Raw genomic sequence first — 16,038 nt, forward strand, 5'->3', positions numbered from 1 at the left:
AATGTGAAAAACTGCAGTCTTTCACATGAACAAACAAACAAACACGTCGTTTGTTTGTTCACTTAAAAGAAACAACTTTTCGCATCAGTACGGGAAAGGCTTCATAAGAGCTCCACCAAGTACTCTTGTCCCCCTAAGGGCCCATTCATACTCTGACAATTAACACCGTGTTTGCTGACAGAGAGTGAAAAGTTGATTAAGGTTGTCGTGGTCCCCGAAAAAAATTTCAACACGCTTAAAATCTTTGATGTTCATGCTAAAACAGCAGCAACTCCTGCTACATCACCTCCACAAGTAGGCTGTTACAGCCACGTTCACCTCTGCTGGCCAACGCTGAAGACCTGAATGGATGCACCACCTCCTCTGGATCCCTTGGGCATGAATTTGTAGAAATATAAAGGAATACGTTGAACCAGAATCAATGACGCATAACTAACAAGTGATAAAATTGCAATCACCTCAAGTTTATATGGGCTGCGTGATGTGACGTCGATGATCAGCTACGCTATTGCTCTGCAGAATGCACTACCAAAGCGCCTGCCTTCAGAAGTTGTAAACTGAACTACGTTTTAGACCAAGTCAGTGGACCATCACCAAACCTACAGCTCCGCCAGTACAGTGTTGACCTCTGCTGACCTACATCAACCTGCCTTGAAGATATGAAATTTGAGTCCTTGTAGCGAGCTTTTCCCGGTATTTCGCAGAGATTTGTAAGAATCTGCTACATCTGCCAGCGTCAGCCGCTTCACGTCATAGTGTGAATGAGCCCTAAAGTAATAAATTTAATGGATACCATTGCTATTGCAGAAACTTCAGATGGCTTGTTTGAGATTAAAAATGTTTATTTGGCTCTTTTTCAAGCCTGTACCTCTCATGATGGTTTCACCTAGTTCGATATTTTTTGGGTGCTGTATCATTGTCTTTGGAGGGGGTCAGTATCTCTTCAGAAATGGACAGTTGAGCTGATGAGGCCTCATGGATTTTACATTTTTAAGGACGTCAATTTTGCTGGATAGATGATTGTTCGGTGGTACAGTTTTTGAGGCGAGAACAGGTGGCGAGACGGTTTCCCTCCCAGTAGCCTGCATCCAGTCCGTCATGGCAGCGGCACTTCGTGCAGGAGTCGACCCAGACGGGCTCACCTGCAGGGATCACCCAGTTATGTGATGCATCAGCGTAACAATTAGGACCTGGAACACGCAACAACAAAAAGTGTTTACAGCCAACAAGTCAGCCTCCGCTTCTCATCCATTCAGTCAAAATCGATTAAGCTCAAAATGTAAAAAACGACGGACTTGGTGAAGACGCTGCACACGTTAAAATATATTTGTAACATGTAAGATGTCATGCAAAAACGTGGACTTACCATCTCTGCATTCAGGACAGCATTTCCCAGGGTGGTACACGGGGTTGACACATGGTGGAGGGGCACAGTCTGCCACGAGACAGCGGGCGATGCCGTCACAGTCGCAAGTGCACTGCTCGCACTCTGATGGCTGAGACGCACACACACACACATACACACACAAACCAACACAAAGCAAACAAATCATTTGCTAATATCTGGTGCTGTTATCAGGAATGATGCCACTTTTGGCATCGTGTCTGAGCATTTTTAAATATTGAATCTTTTTCTGAAGCAGTTTTTGTTTTGTGTTTGAAAGCAGTGAGTCATTTTCTGGGAAATTTGTTTCATTTGTTGTTTCAAGTGTTTCAAAGCAGAAAAGGCATTTCTGAAGAAACTTCCATGTAAACAGAACATTTTTCTTAACCAGCTGTTTCATTTTGTTTTATGAACATTTCTTAACAGTGAATCAGTTGTTGCATTTGATGTTTCAAGTATTTTGAAACAGAACACTGAATGTGAAACAGTGAATCATTTTCTGAACCACAGAATCCTGGATGTTTGCTAGAAGTCACCACTGTATTGTGTTGAACATTTCTAAAGCCAGACAGTTAACAAAAAACAAATGTCTTGATTTCTGTTTGTGTTTCAAATCATGTCATTCTCTGAAACATTGTTTCATTTAGTGTTGTATTTAGATTTTTTTTTCTAACTTTTCAAGAGTAAACATTTACTCAACCATGGAGTCCTCGTCCACTAGGTGTCACCATTGTAGTTTGTTGAGCATTTTGAAGCAATAGTTTATTTAGTGTTGTGAAAAAAAAGAAATTATGTTTGTAGCAAGTGTTTTGTTTATGTTTAAATCATTTCAAAATAGTCAGACATCTTCATACGCATTTTGTGATTTATTTTTTGTTTTTAACCATTTCAACCCCACAAATTATTTGTTTCCAACCAAGGAATAATTATTGTTTTGCTCATATTAACAGTGAATCAATTTCGGACGCAGTTGATACAATTGCTGCTTTAAGACTTTTGAAACAGTGAAAAACTTGTGCAATTGCAGATAATCTTTTGACTGCTTTCTAATCCAATGTAACGGTTTCATTTTGCGTTTGAGTGTTTCAGAACGGTGAATCATTTTCTCATTCACTGCTGGTTTTAAGTATCAAAACCTTGTTCTTCCCATGATTATGCGTGGAGGTTTTTTGTTTTTGTCTTTGCTTGCTGAACACCCCACCACCACCACTAGCCAACTCCAGTGCCTGTCATTAACATCTTTCTAACAGGGAACCCAAACAGCACGATCTCCTTCAACCATTTCACAAGGGGGCGCCATTTGTCTCTTCTTCCCATTCTTACTGTATTATCAAACCAACACGTTTCAGTTTTGTAATGACTCAGTGCTTCAAAGGAAGTGTCTCAGCTTATTTTGCTTCATGTGATGTAACATGTTCAGTGTTTTATATTTATCTCACACACACTTATTTCAGAAGGAAACCTGACCACACTGTTACAAATTTGTATTTTTTGAATGACTTAAGAAAAGCAGTCAAATAATGCAATATGTTTCGGTGGAAAAACAGTTAATCATTCTATTTTTCACATTTTTTTAATATTTTTTTTTTACTCTTTTATTGTGTTTTTTATCTTTTAATTGTGCTTTTTAATCTTCATTTTATTTTGCTTTTTTAAATTGTTTTGTGTGAAGCGCCTTAGGTGACACTGTTGCGAATTACCGCTATATAAAATGAATAAATTGAACTGAATTAAATTCTCTGTATCCACTTACTCCAATCAAGGGTCATTGGGGGGGGTGCGCTGGAGTCCATCCCAGCAGTCACAGGGTGTGAGCTGGAGTACACCCTTTTTTAGGTATGGGTCCAATTTATGTTCTGATGTTCTCACTTATAATTAAGGATTATCATTTATGGGCTCTGTTGTACAGCACTTTGACTTGTTTTGAGAGCAGTTTATAAGTAATTATTTTATTATAAATCTGACATACACCGTAACATTTCATATATATAATTACTTTTTTGCTGTTTTGATAGAATCTCGGACAGTGAAACACAAAAGTTGATTCTAATATCAAAGCTGGTTGAATACAGTTAATAAAGCGAATAAGGTTCCGTTCTCATTCCAGGTGAGGAATTCTTAGTGTTGCACACAAATAATAAAATGGTCATATTTTACACATTTTCAGCAAGCGGACACATAACCAGCTGTCTTAAAATCACATATTCAAATGTGTCATTGAAATATTTCATAGTAGACACTGTAGTCACCTTTCCCAAATTAAACCATTTATTTCTGGGCTTTTATCAAATGATCTTTCTGTGCCTGTTGCTTTAAATGGAAAGGACCTACCTGCTAGTCAAAATTATGAGTAGTTTTGGGGATTTATTACAAGAAACCCCAAAATATGTAGCTGTAAAAGGGGGAGAACAGTGATTTTTTTTTCTCATAATCATAAGTCATGATTCATTTTTGTGATTTAAAAACGGTTACAACAGACAGAGGTCAGGAATGAGAAGAACAGTAGTAGCCAGTAAACCAGTACTGATCAGTATATCTGGTATTTATATTGTATATTTATATTTGCAAACTGTTTTTCTTTTTGACTTTCACTTTTCACTCTATGCATCTTACCCTGTGTGCTGCTATAAAATTATGCTGGAACCTCAATTTCCCTGAGGGAGTCTTCCCATGGGCTCAATAAAGTTCTATCTAATCTACATAAAAAGCACACACCAAAACAGAAATGTGAACATTTTCATAATTTTAAATGAAGCATCTGGTGAGCAAATCATATGACTTGTTAAATTATTCCATATATGTAGTGACCGGTTTGGAAAAAACTTTACTATCGTACCTGATATTATAGGTCTATTCTTGACCTCTAAGGCCCTGATACCTTCTAGGAGTGAAATATGTTGCACAGTATGACCCCTTTAAATCTGTGAAGCATCTCAGGAGACTAACCCAACATTACCTGGAAGTTCTGCTCCAGCTCGTACACGACTCCCCGATACTCACAGCCGATCCTCTCACATCTGGGGCAGCAGTCGGTGGGATAGTGGCTCACATGGATGCAGGCAGCCGGTAGAGTGGTGCACTCGGTCCGCGCACACGCAGAGCCCTCAGCCGTGCACTCGCACTGGGTGCAGTGGTCGGAGTCCAGGAAATACCATTCACCCACGTAGTAGATGCTGCCGTTGGCCTCGCAGGTGTTCTGCTGCGCGGCCAGCGAGAATCCGAAGCCGGTCCGTGCGTAAAGCACCAGTGCCAAAACGGCCGCGCGTAAAAGGCGCACACTGACAATCTTTGTCATGACGCGTGTGCGTTTCTCTCGTCCAAATCAGGGAGTTAATTAGTGCGGTTCCTTGTAGGTGTATCTTCAAATTAGAAGGAAAACAAATGTTTGTCACATTTTTAGGCAAAATCCGGAGCTGTCTCTATGGGCTGCGCACTTCTGCAGAGCCCGGAAAAAGGGGAGGAGGTCTGGAATAAGAAATCACTTCTTCTTCTCTCTCTCTCTCTCTCTCTCTCTCTCTCTCTCTCTCTTTGTCAGCTGTCCCTCCCCCCACTTTAACATCTGTAATCTGACTTTTTCAAAGAGCACATGCGGCTTTTTCATGTTTTTCCCTTACAGTTTAACCGCTCAGTGAGTAAAGCTAATCCGAATTTATCCACTTTCTATTTCTCGCTCAATTTCAACGTAACTCTAATTAAAGAAGGAAAGACAGACAGAGAGAGAGAAAACACCAGTTCTCGGTGGCAGTTGCGGTATTCTCGCGACATTTCACCTTAGTAACGGCAACGTTTTCCCTGGTTACCGCAGCTAAGACGGATCGAGGTGAGTTTTAACTTTTAACTGTCAAACTACTTCATGTCCTCGTTTTATATTCTCTGTTTTTCAGTTTATGACAAATGTGTTTAAAACACTTGTCACGTTGCAGCTACCTTAATTTCTCGATATTGCTCATTCCCAACCAAAGTTTGCGGAAAAGCAAATTTGCTGTTAAAAAACATGAAGTGACTGAACCACGACAGCTAGTAAAATTTTGAGACATGTATCTTATAAAAGTAGGCAAAATAGACAATGTTACCACTTTTTTAAAAATGTTAACCCTGTTAAATTAACACTGAAAACAGTGAACACATATAGACTCTGCTAGTGTTAATTTAACACCGAATTTTGCTGTCCTAAATCTAACAGCCAGTAAGAAATGAGCAAATCAGTTTATTTAAAACACAAGGTTCATAGAAGTAATAAAATGAAAGAATAAGTAAAATGAAGTAAATAAATAATCAACATTATAAAATAGTAAGTACTCATTCACATGGGGTGTGCAGCCAGTACGGTCTGAGTGTCTGTCCCAAGCCCGGATAAATGAGTAGGGTTGTGTCAGGAAGGGCATCCGGCGTAAAACAAGCCACCCAAGCCATGCAGACTAAAAATCAAATTTCCATAACAGATCGGTCCAGGCCCGGTGTTCGCAACCGAATGGTCCCCTCTAAAAATTGGTCCCCTGTGCCTTCACTGAGCATGCATCTGAGACTGTCAGACTCTATACCCAAAGTGATCAAAGGGAATAATGTGATTATTAATCATCAGATGACAAATTAAAACCTCTTAAATCATTCTAAAGTCAGTTTTAAGCAGAAATGAGGCCATTTTAAGCGGAAATGAGACGATGCTGACGCTCTTAAATGACATAGGCGCTCCGATCGGTCCCCTGTCATTTATTATGATATAATGCTGAATTTATGTGGAAATGATTGTTGTAGAAAAGCTTCAGATATCTGTCGCTGAGATAGATGATGACTGGAGGGCAGTTTTAAGCAGAAACGAGGTGATAATCGGTGAATTGCTGCTGAGCTCCAAAATGACACATGCGCAGTGAAGGCAGGGCGGACTGATTTTTAGGGGGGATTGTTCAGTCAGCGACACTGGGTTAACAACGACAGGTGCCTTGCCCAACAGGGTGCTGGTGGAAATTGGACTACTGCTGGGCAAAAAAGAAGGAGGAGGACATGTGCACAGACAGTGGGAGAAGAGGAAAACTAGAAGGATTGAAATGAGAATAGAGACTTTGAATGTTGGTAGTATGACTGGTAAAAGGAGAGAGCTGGCTGATATGATGGAGAGGAGAAAAGTAGACATTGTCTGTGCAGGAGACCAAGTGGAAGTGAAGTAAGAGCAGGAGCATAGGCGGTGAGTTCAAGTTGTATCATGGTGTGAATAGGAAGAGAAATGGTGTTGGGGTCATTTTAAAGGAAGAGTATGTAAGAGTGTGTTGGATGTGAAGCAATGGCGCCTAATGGCGACTTCTGCTCCTACTGGCAATTAGGATGGGTTAAATGCAGTAGACACATTTCATTGTGCAGGGAACATGTTCTTCTGTGCATATGACAATAAAATTCCTTTGAATCCTTTGAAGTGTCTGACAGGGTGATGAGTGTGAAATTGGAAATTGAAGGGGTGATGATGAATATCATCTGTGCATATGCCCCACAAGTAGGTAGTGAGATGAAGGAGAAAGAAGATTTCTGGAGTGAGTTAGATGATGTGGTGGAGAGTGTGCCTAAGCATGAAAGAGTGGTGATAGGAGCGGACTTCAATGGCCATGTTGGCGAAGGGAACAGAGGTGATGAGGAAGTAATTGGTAGATATGGTATCAAAGACAGGAATGTGGAAGGACAGATTGTAATTGATTTTGCCATAAGGATGGAAATGGCTGTGGGGAATACCTACTTTAATTAAAGGGAGGGGCACAGGGTGACATCTAAGAGTGGAAGAAGGTGCACACAGGTGGACTAGATTCTTTGAAGGAGATGGAAGCAAAAATAAATTAAAGACTAAGGTGACGGCAGGGGATAGTGTAGCTAGACAGCACAGGATGGTGGTTTGTAGGATGACTTTAGCGGTAAAGAAGAAGAGGACATTTAGAGCTCAACAAAGGATCAGATGGCGGAAGCTGAAGAAGGAAGACATGAAATTCAGTGAGCTGGTGAGCGAGGTACTGGGTGGAGGGGAAGCAATTTTGGACAACTGGAAAAGTACTGCAGATGTGGTGAGGGAGACACCTAGGAAGGTACTGGGTGTGACATCTGGACAGTGGAAGGAAGACGAGGACAGATGAAGATAGTAGGCAGGAGTACAAGGAGACATGGCGTAAGGCAAAAAGAGAAGTGGTAAAAGCTAAGGGAAAGGCATATTGTGCGCTGTACAATAAGTTGTATAGTAAGGAAGGAGAAGAGGACTTGTACCAATTGCCAGACAAAGGGACAGAGGTGGAAAGGATGCCCATGGTAATGTGCTGACAAGTGTGGAGAGTGTGTTGAGAAGGTGGAGGGAATAGTTTGAGGAGCTGATGAATGAAGAAAATGAAGAGAAAAGGCTGGATGATGTGGTGAGAGTAAATCAGGAAGTACAAGAGATTAGTAAGGATGAAGTGATGGCAGATATGTAAAGGATGAAGAGTGGAAAGGCAGTTAGTCCAGATGACATTCCAGTGGAGGCATGGAAATGTCTAGGAGAGATGGCAGTGGAGTTTATAACCAGATTGTTTAATAAAATCTTGGAAATTGAGAGGATGCTTGAGGCATGGAGACGGAGTGTGCTGGTTCCTATTTTTAAGAACAAGAGGGATGTCCACAGCTGCAGTAACTACAGAGGCATAAAGTTAATCGGCCACAGCATGAAGATATGGGAAAGAGTAGTAGAAGCTAGGCATGGGTTCATGCTGAAAAAGAGCACTACAGATGCAGTGTTTGCACTGAAAGTACTGATGGAGATGGAGAAGAAGATGTGAGGGTAGTGCAGGACATGTACAAGAATAGTGTGACAGCGGTGAGATGCGCAGTCGGAATGACAGACTCATTCAAGGTGGAGGTGGGATTACACCAAGGATCAGCTCTGAGTCCTTTCTTGTTTGCAGTGGTGATTGACAGGTTAACAGATGAGATCAGACAGGAGTCTCCATGGACTATGATGTTTGCAGATGACATTGTGATCTGTAGTGAGAGTAGAGAGCAGGTTGAGTCTAGCCTGGAGAGGTGGAGATGTGCTCTGGAGAGAAGGGGAATGAAAGTCAGTAGGAGCAAGACTGAGTGTATGTGTGTGAATGAGAGGGAGCCCAGTGGAATAGTGCGCTTACAAGGAGTAAAAATGATGAAAGATGAGTTTAAATACTTGGGGTCAGCTGTCCAAAGTAATGGAGAATGTAGTAGAGAGGTGAAGTAGAGAGTTCAGGCAGGGTGAAGGAAGGTGGCAGGAGTGATTTGTGACTGAAGAATAAGAATTAAGGGGAAAGTCCACAAGACAGTAGTGAGACCAGCTATGTAGTACGGCTTAGAGACAGTGGCACTAACAAAAAGACAGAAGGCAGAGCTGGAGATGTTGCGAATCTCTTAGGTCCCGCAGTTGACAGTGCACGTCAGAGCACAAACCAAGCATGAAGTCAGAGGAATTGTCTGTAAACCTTAGAGATGGGATTGTCTCGAGGCACAAATCTGAGGAAGGTTACAGAAACATTTCTGCTGCTTTGAAGGTCCCAGTGAGCACAGTGTCCTCCATCATCTTTAAATAGAAGTTGGGATCCACCAGGACTGTTCCTAGAGCTGGCCGCCCGTCTAAACTGAGCGATCGGGGAGAAGAACCTAAGTCAGAAATGTGGCTTGTATGTAGACAGGTGTGTGTCTTTCCAAATCATGTCAAATCAACTGAGTTTACCCCAGGTGGACTCCAGTTAAGCTGTAGAAGCATCTCAAGGATGATCAGTGGAAACAGGATACACCTGAGCTCAATTTTGAGCTTCATGGCAAAGGCTGTGAATATTTATATACATGTGATTTCTTTTTTTTCTTCTTCTTCTTTTTTAATAAATTTGCACAAAAAAAAAAAATACTTTTTTCATGTTGTCATTATGGGCGGTTGTGAGTAGAATTTTGAGGGGAAAAAAATTTATTTACTTCATTTTGGAATAAGCCAAAAGTGGAAAAATTGAAGTCCTGTGATTACTTTCCAGATGCACTGTGACTTTGAAATGTTCATGTATCCATCCCGACTTGTCTAAAGAAAACTGTAAAAGTGCTGATTTGTTTTCACAATAATTCTCATGTTTAGTTTTTTCAGTTACTTATGGCCTCTGAAAACAGGGACTGTATATAAAAATAGCTATAATTTATAAATAGCTATAATTCGTAAATATTTTTGTTAATTCCCTTGAATTAAAGCTGAAAGTCTTTCCTACAAACACATCTTGATTGTTTCATTTCATCTCAATTGTAGTCATGCACAGTGGCAAAATTACAATCTTTGTGCTCCTGCCCAACTAGTGATGCACCTGATTGTATTCCCTCAGAAATACCAACAAACTCTACACTTCAGCTTCTCTGAATGATCTTCAGAGTGCCCTTGGAGATGAAACACAATCCTCCTGTAAATTTTGGCAACACCAGTGCAGTCTCTGGCAGCATTCAAGATCTTGTTATGAAAGGACTCCTACATTCCACTCCGGTCATTTCTTGTGTTCATGTTTCAAACACCTGTTTTTTTTGTTTTTTTTTTGTTGGTTATGTTTTTTGTTTTATGTCATGGTTTAAAACTTTTTTGAAAACTGTTGCAGCATTAGTGTACACTCCACATGCTGTTGTCAGAACACTAGACCGATTATTATGTAAATGAGTTGAAATTAAAATTGATATAACATTTCACATCCCTTGGTTGGAAAGGATCAATCTGAGGATTTTCAGTATTAGCGGCAGTTTCAGACCCATGCGTTAATAGCTGATGTGTTTTTTGCAGCAAACGGTTGAACAACAGATAATTAAACTACAATTACTGTGATAAAGAACTAGTTTTGGGTCATTTATTGAAATAAAATATAAAACATTTTCTGTTCCAAACTGCATGATGATGAAAACATTCTTTTTCTTTCTTTCTTTCTTTTACTTTATTACAAATAAAAAAATTGTCAGCTTTGACCTTGGGCTCTGAAACAGTGAACTTTTATTATTTTGCTATATCTTGTAAACTCAAACATTAATTGAATAAATGTCAGATTAATCAATAACGTAGTATAATAGTAATCGTATAATAATAGTATAGTTACCACATTATTACATGCATATTTTTTTCCCATTGCTTCATTGTTAGATTGCCACTCGTATGCAGTCCACAGATGAAAACCAGCGTTGGTTTCCGGGCCGGTCCCTCTGGCTTCTGATTGCCGAATATGTTCCTGTGTCAGAGCTGCCACAGATCCGAAGAGCACTCGGCTGCGCCCTGCTTGATGAGTACTCAGGTTTGCACTTGGAGGTGGGATACTTTCAGAAATGCAGTATTTCTGTCTTATTCTGTCAGAATGGAACTTTTAAGAAGTACATTTTTGTGTGTGTCACACAGCTGCAAAAGAGTTCAACCGTGTTTGGTTCTGGTTAGATCTGACTGCTGTGTTAGTGTTTGAGAGTAAAGTGAAAATTTATCCACTCTTACACACACACACACATACACACACAGTTTAAAAACTGATGTTACTGTGTAAGTAGGTTGGCTGTGTGCGCTCATTAATTATGGTTTCCACACTCCCTAATAAAAGTGAAATGCGGGTTAACTGGCACAGTTCCCCAGTGTGAGTCAGACAGACATAAATATTTACCCAAGATCAGCTAAACTCTTTGCCCCATAGCACGGAAGGCGCTGAAGAATTTGCCCCTGAACTCATAGCTAAGAAATATGAACAATGCTGATGATAAAACTCCAGTGAAGGTTAAAGAGAGGCACACACGTAATCAGGCTTCCCAATTCAAATTAAAGAATGGTGTGAATTTTACAGTAAAATAAGACACGGGTAAAAGCTGCTATACATATAGTAAGTATAACATACAGTAGTGTTCAGAATAATAGTAGTGCTATGTGACTAAAAAGATTAATCCAGGTTTTGAGTATATTTCTTATTGTTACATTGGAAACAAGGTACCAGTAGATTCAGTAGATTCTCACAAATCCAACAAGACCAAGCATTCATGATATGCACACTCTTAAGGCTATGAAAGTGGGCTATTAGTAAAAAAAGTAGAAAAAGGGGTGTTCACAATAATAGTAGTGTGGCATTCAGTAGAGGCTTGCCTCTACTGGTGGTTGGCTCTCACTGCGGTATTGTATCACTTCCTGTTCCGGAGCACAGCGGTGTTTTTCTGTATCTGTTAGCTGTTTAATCTGCGCAGTTAGATTGATCTAGTTATCTAGATTACGATTTGTTTCCCAGTGTAATCTTTACGTGCCTTAACTAAAGCACTCCTTCTGCTGAATCACCTCTAAATTATTTACACATTATTCACTTTGCGTGTTTTTAGGAATCCGCTAGCTTAGCGTAGCTACTAGCTCTTAGCCGATTTAGCATGGCGGCTTCTCCTGTCTCTCCCGCACTTTTCTGCTCTGGGTGTGAAATGTTTAGTTATTCCTCGGCCTCCTTTAGCAGTAATGGTACTTGTAATAAGTGTAGCTTATTCGTAGCTTTGGAGGCCAGGCTGGGCGAATTGGAGACTCGGCTCCGCACCGTGGAAAATTCTACAGCTAGCCAGGCCCCTGTAGTCGGTGCGGACCAAGGTAGCTTAGCCGCCGTTAGTTCCCCCCTGGCAGATCCCGAGCAGCCGGGAAAGCAGGCTGACTGGGTGACTGTGAGGAGGAAGCGTAGCCCTAAACAGAAGCCCCGTGTACACCGCCAACCCGTTCACATCTCTAACCGTTTTTCCCCACTCGGCGACACACCCGCCGAGGATCAAACTCTGGTTATTGGCGACTCTGTTTTGAGAAATGTGAAGTTAGCGACACCAGCAACCGTAGTCAATTGTCTTCCGGGGGCCAGAGCAGGCGACATTGAAGGAAATTTGAAACTGCTGGCTAAGGCTAAGCGTAAATTTGGTAAGATTGTAATTCACGTCGGCAGTAATGACACCCGGTTACGCCAATCGGAGGTCACTAAAATTAACATTAAATCGGTGTGTAACTTTGCAAAAACAATGTCGGACTCTGTTGTTTTCTCTGGGCCCCTCCCCAATCAGACCGGGAGTGACATGTTTAGCCGCATGTTCTCCTTGAATTGCTGGCTGTCTGAGTGGTGTCCAAAAAATGAGGTGGGCTTCATAGATAATTGGCAAAGCTTCTGGGGAAAACCTGGTCTTGTTAGGAGAGACGGCATCCATCCCACTTTGGATGGAGCAGCTCTCATTTCTAGAAATCTGGCTAATTTTCTTAAATCCTCCAAACCGTGACTATCCAGGGTTGGGACCAGGAAGCAGAGTTGTAGTCTTACACACCTCTCTGCAGCTTCTCTCCCCCTGCCATCCCCTCATTACCCCATCCCCGTAGAGACGGTGCCTGCTCCCAGACTACCAATAACCAGCAAAAGTCTATTTAAGCATAAAAATTCAAAAGAAAAAATAATATAGCACCTTCAACTGCACCACAGACTAAAACAGTTAAATGTGGTCTATTAAACATTAGGTCTCTCTCTTCTAAGTCCCTGTTGGTAAATGATATAATAATTGATCAACATATTGATTTATTCTGCCTAACAGAAACCTGGTTACAGCAGGATGAATATGTTAGTTTAAATGAGTCAACACCCCCGAGTCACACTAACTGTCAGAATGCTCGTAGCACGGGCCGGGGCGGTGGATTAGCAGCAATCTTCCATTCCAGCTTATTAATTAATCAAAAACCCAGACAGAGCTTTAATTCATTTGAAAGCTTGTCTCTTAGTCTTGTCCATCCAAATTGGAAGTCCCAAAAACCAGTTTTATTTGTTATTATCTATCGTCCACCTGGTCGTTACTGTGAGTTTCTCTGTGAATTTTCAGACCTTTTGTCTGACTTAGTGCTTAGCTCAGATAAGATAATTATAGTGGGCGATTTTAACATCCACACAGATGCTGAGAATGACAGCCTCAACACTGCATTTAATCTATTATTAGACTCTATTGGCTTTGCTCAAAAAGTAAATGAGTCCACCCACCACTTTAATCATATCTTAGATCTTGTTCTGACTTATGGTATGGAAATAGAAGACTTAACAGTATTCCCTGAAAACTCCCTTCTGTCTGATCATTTTTTAATAACATTTACATTTACTCTGATGGACTACCCAGCAGTAGGGAATAAGTTTCATTACACTAGAAGTCTTTCAGAAAGCGCTGTAACTAGGTTTAAGGATATGATTCCTTCTTTATGTTCTCTAATGCCATATAACAACACAGTGCAGAGTAGCTACCTAAACTCTGTAAGGGAGATAGAGTATCTCGTCAATAGTTTTACATCCTCATTGAAGACAGCTTTGGATGCTGTAGCTCCTCTGAAAAAGAGAGCTTTAAATCAGAAGTGTCTGACTCCATGGTATAACTCTCAAACTCGTAGCTTAAAGCAGATAACCCGTAAGTTGGAGAGGAAATGGCGTCTCACTAATTTAGAAGATCTTCACTTAGCCTGGAAAAAGAGTCTGTTGCTCTATAAAAAAGCCCTCCGTAAAGCTAGGACATCTTTCTACTCATCACTAATTGAAGAAAATAAGAACAACCCCAGGTTTCTTTTCAGCACTGTAGCCAGGCTGACAAAGAGTCAGAGCTCTATTGAGCTGAGTATTCCATTAACTTTAACTAGTAATGAGTTCATGACTTTCTTTGCTAACAAAATTTTAACTATTAGAGAAAAAATTACTCATAACCATCCCAAAGACGTATCGTTATCTTTGGCTGCTTTCAGTGATGCCGGTATTTGGTTAGACTCTTTCTCTCCGATTGTTCTGTCTGAGTTATTTTCATTAGTTACTTCATCCAAACCATCAACATGTTTATTAGACCCCATTCCTACCAGGCTGCTCAAGGAAGCCCTACCATTATTTAATGCTTCGATCTTAAATATGATCAATCTATCTTTGTTAGTTGGCTATGTACCACAGGCTTTTAAGGTGGCAGTAATTAAACCATTACTTAAAAAGCCATCACTTGACCCAGCTATCTTAGCTAATTATAGGCCAATCTCCAACCTTCCTTTTCTCTCAAAAATTCTTGAAAGGGTAGTTGTAAAACAGCTAACTGATCATCTGCAGAGGAATGGTCTATTTGAAGAGTTTCAGTCAGGTTTTAGAATTCATCATAGTACAGAAACAGCATTAGTGAAGGTTACAAATGATCTTCTTATGGCCTCGGACAGTGGACTCATCTCTGTGCTTGTTCTGTTAGACCTCAGTGCTGCTTTTGATACTGTTGACCATAAAATTTTATTACAGAGATTAGAGCATACCATAGGTATTAAAGGCACTGCGCTGCGGTGGTTTGAATCATATTTGTCTAATAGATTACAATTTGTTCATGTAAATGGGGAATCTTCTTCACAGACTAAAGTTAATTATGGAGTTCCACAAGGTTCTGTGCTAGGACCAATTTTATTCACTTTATATATGCTTCCCTTAGGCAGTATTATTAGACGGTATTGCTTAAATTTTCATTGTTACGCAGATGATACCCAGCTTTATCTATCCATGAAGCCAGACGACACACACCAATTAGCTAAACTGCAGGATTGTCTTACAGACATAAAGACATGGATGACCTCTAATTTCCTGCTTTTAAACTCAGATAAAACTGAAGTTATTGTACTTGGCCCCACAAATCTTAGAAACATGGTGTCTAACCAGATCCTTACTGTGGATGGCATTACCCTGACCTCTAGTAATACTGTGAGAAATCTTGGAGTCATTTTGATCAGGATATGTCATTCAAAGCGCATATTAAACAAATATGTAGGACTGCTTTTTTGCATTTACGCAATATCTCTAAAATCAGAAAGGTCTTGTCTCAGAGTGATGCTGAAAAACTAATTCATGCATTTATTTCCTCTAGGCTGGACTATTGTAATTCATTATTATCAGGTTGTCCTAAAAGTTCCCTAAAAAGCCTTCAGTTAATTCAAAATGCTGCAGCTAGAGTGCTGACGGGGACTAGAAGGAGAGAGCATATCTCACCCATATTGGCCTCTCTTCATTGGCTTCCTGTTAATTCTAGAATAGAATTTAAAATTCTTCTTCTTACTTATAAGGTTTTGAATAATCAGGTCCCATCTTATCTTAGGGACCTCGTAGTACCATATCACCCCAATAGAGCGCTTCGCTCTCAGACTGCAGGCTTACTTGTAGTTCCTAGGGTTTGTAAGAGTAGAATGGGAGGCAGAGCCTTCAGCTTTCAGGCTCCTCTCCTGTGGAACCAGCTCCCAATTCAGATCAGGGAGACAGACACCCTCTCTACTTTTAAGATTAGGCTTAAAACTTTCCTTTTTGCTAAAGCTTATAGTTAGGGCTGGATCAGGTGACCCTGAACCATCCCTTAGTTATGCTGCTATAGACGTAGACTGCTGGGGGGTTCCCATGATGCACTGTTTCTTTCTCTTTTTGCTCTGTATGCACCACTCTGCATTTAATCATTAGTGATCGATCTCTGCTCCCCTCCACAGCATGTCTTTTTCCTGGTTCTCTCCCTCAGCCCCAACCAGTCCCAGCAGAAGACTGCCCCTCCCTGAGCCTGGTTCTGCTGGAGGTTTCTTCCTGTTAAAAGGGAGTTTTTCCTTCCCACTGTAGCCAAGTGCTTGCTCACAGGGGGTCGTCTTGACCGTTGGGGTTTTACATCATTAT

General features: G+C 40.7%; 2 protein-coding genes across 2 annotated transcripts in view; one reads left to right on the top strand and one right to left on the bottom strand.

Annotated features, from left to right (window-relative positions):
* Positions 1–925: 925 nt before the first annotated feature.
* Positions 926–4,834, bottom strand: zgc:113531 (uncharacterized protein LOC541359 homolog). The gene is made up of 3 exons (XM_034183549.1): positions 4,341–4,834; positions 1,367–1,496; positions 926–1,190 (listed from the first exon to the last, which is right to left on the bottom strand). The coding sequence occupies exons 1-3, from the start codon at positions 4,677–4,679 to the stop codon at positions 1,000–1,002; spliced, it is 660 nt and encodes a 219-aa protein (XP_034039440.1). The 5' UTR covers positions 4,680–4,834; the 3' UTR covers positions 926–999.
* A 4,827-nt stretch (positions 4,835–9,661) lies between these two features.
* Positions 9,662–16,038, top strand: part of ccdc24 (coiled-coil domain containing 24) — a 31,729-nt gene continuing 25,352 nt past the window's right edge. Inside the window, exons 1-2 of the mRNA XM_034183548.1 lie at positions 9,662–9,872; positions 10,512–10,673. Coding sequence (XP_034039439.1) covers positions 9,753–9,872; positions 10,512–10,673 — 282 coding nt within the window. The 5' untranslated portion in view covers positions 9,662–9,752. The remainder of the gene's footprint in view (positions 9,873–10,511; positions 10,674–16,038) is intronic.

The sequence above is a fragment of the Thalassophryne amazonica genome, chromosome 12, assembly GCF_902500255.1.
Source record: "Thalassophryne amazonica chromosome 12, fThaAma1.1, whole genome shotgun sequence".
Classification (NCBI taxonomy): domain Eukaryota; kingdom Metazoa; phylum Chordata; class Actinopteri; order Batrachoidiformes; family Batrachoididae; genus Thalassophryne; species Thalassophryne amazonica.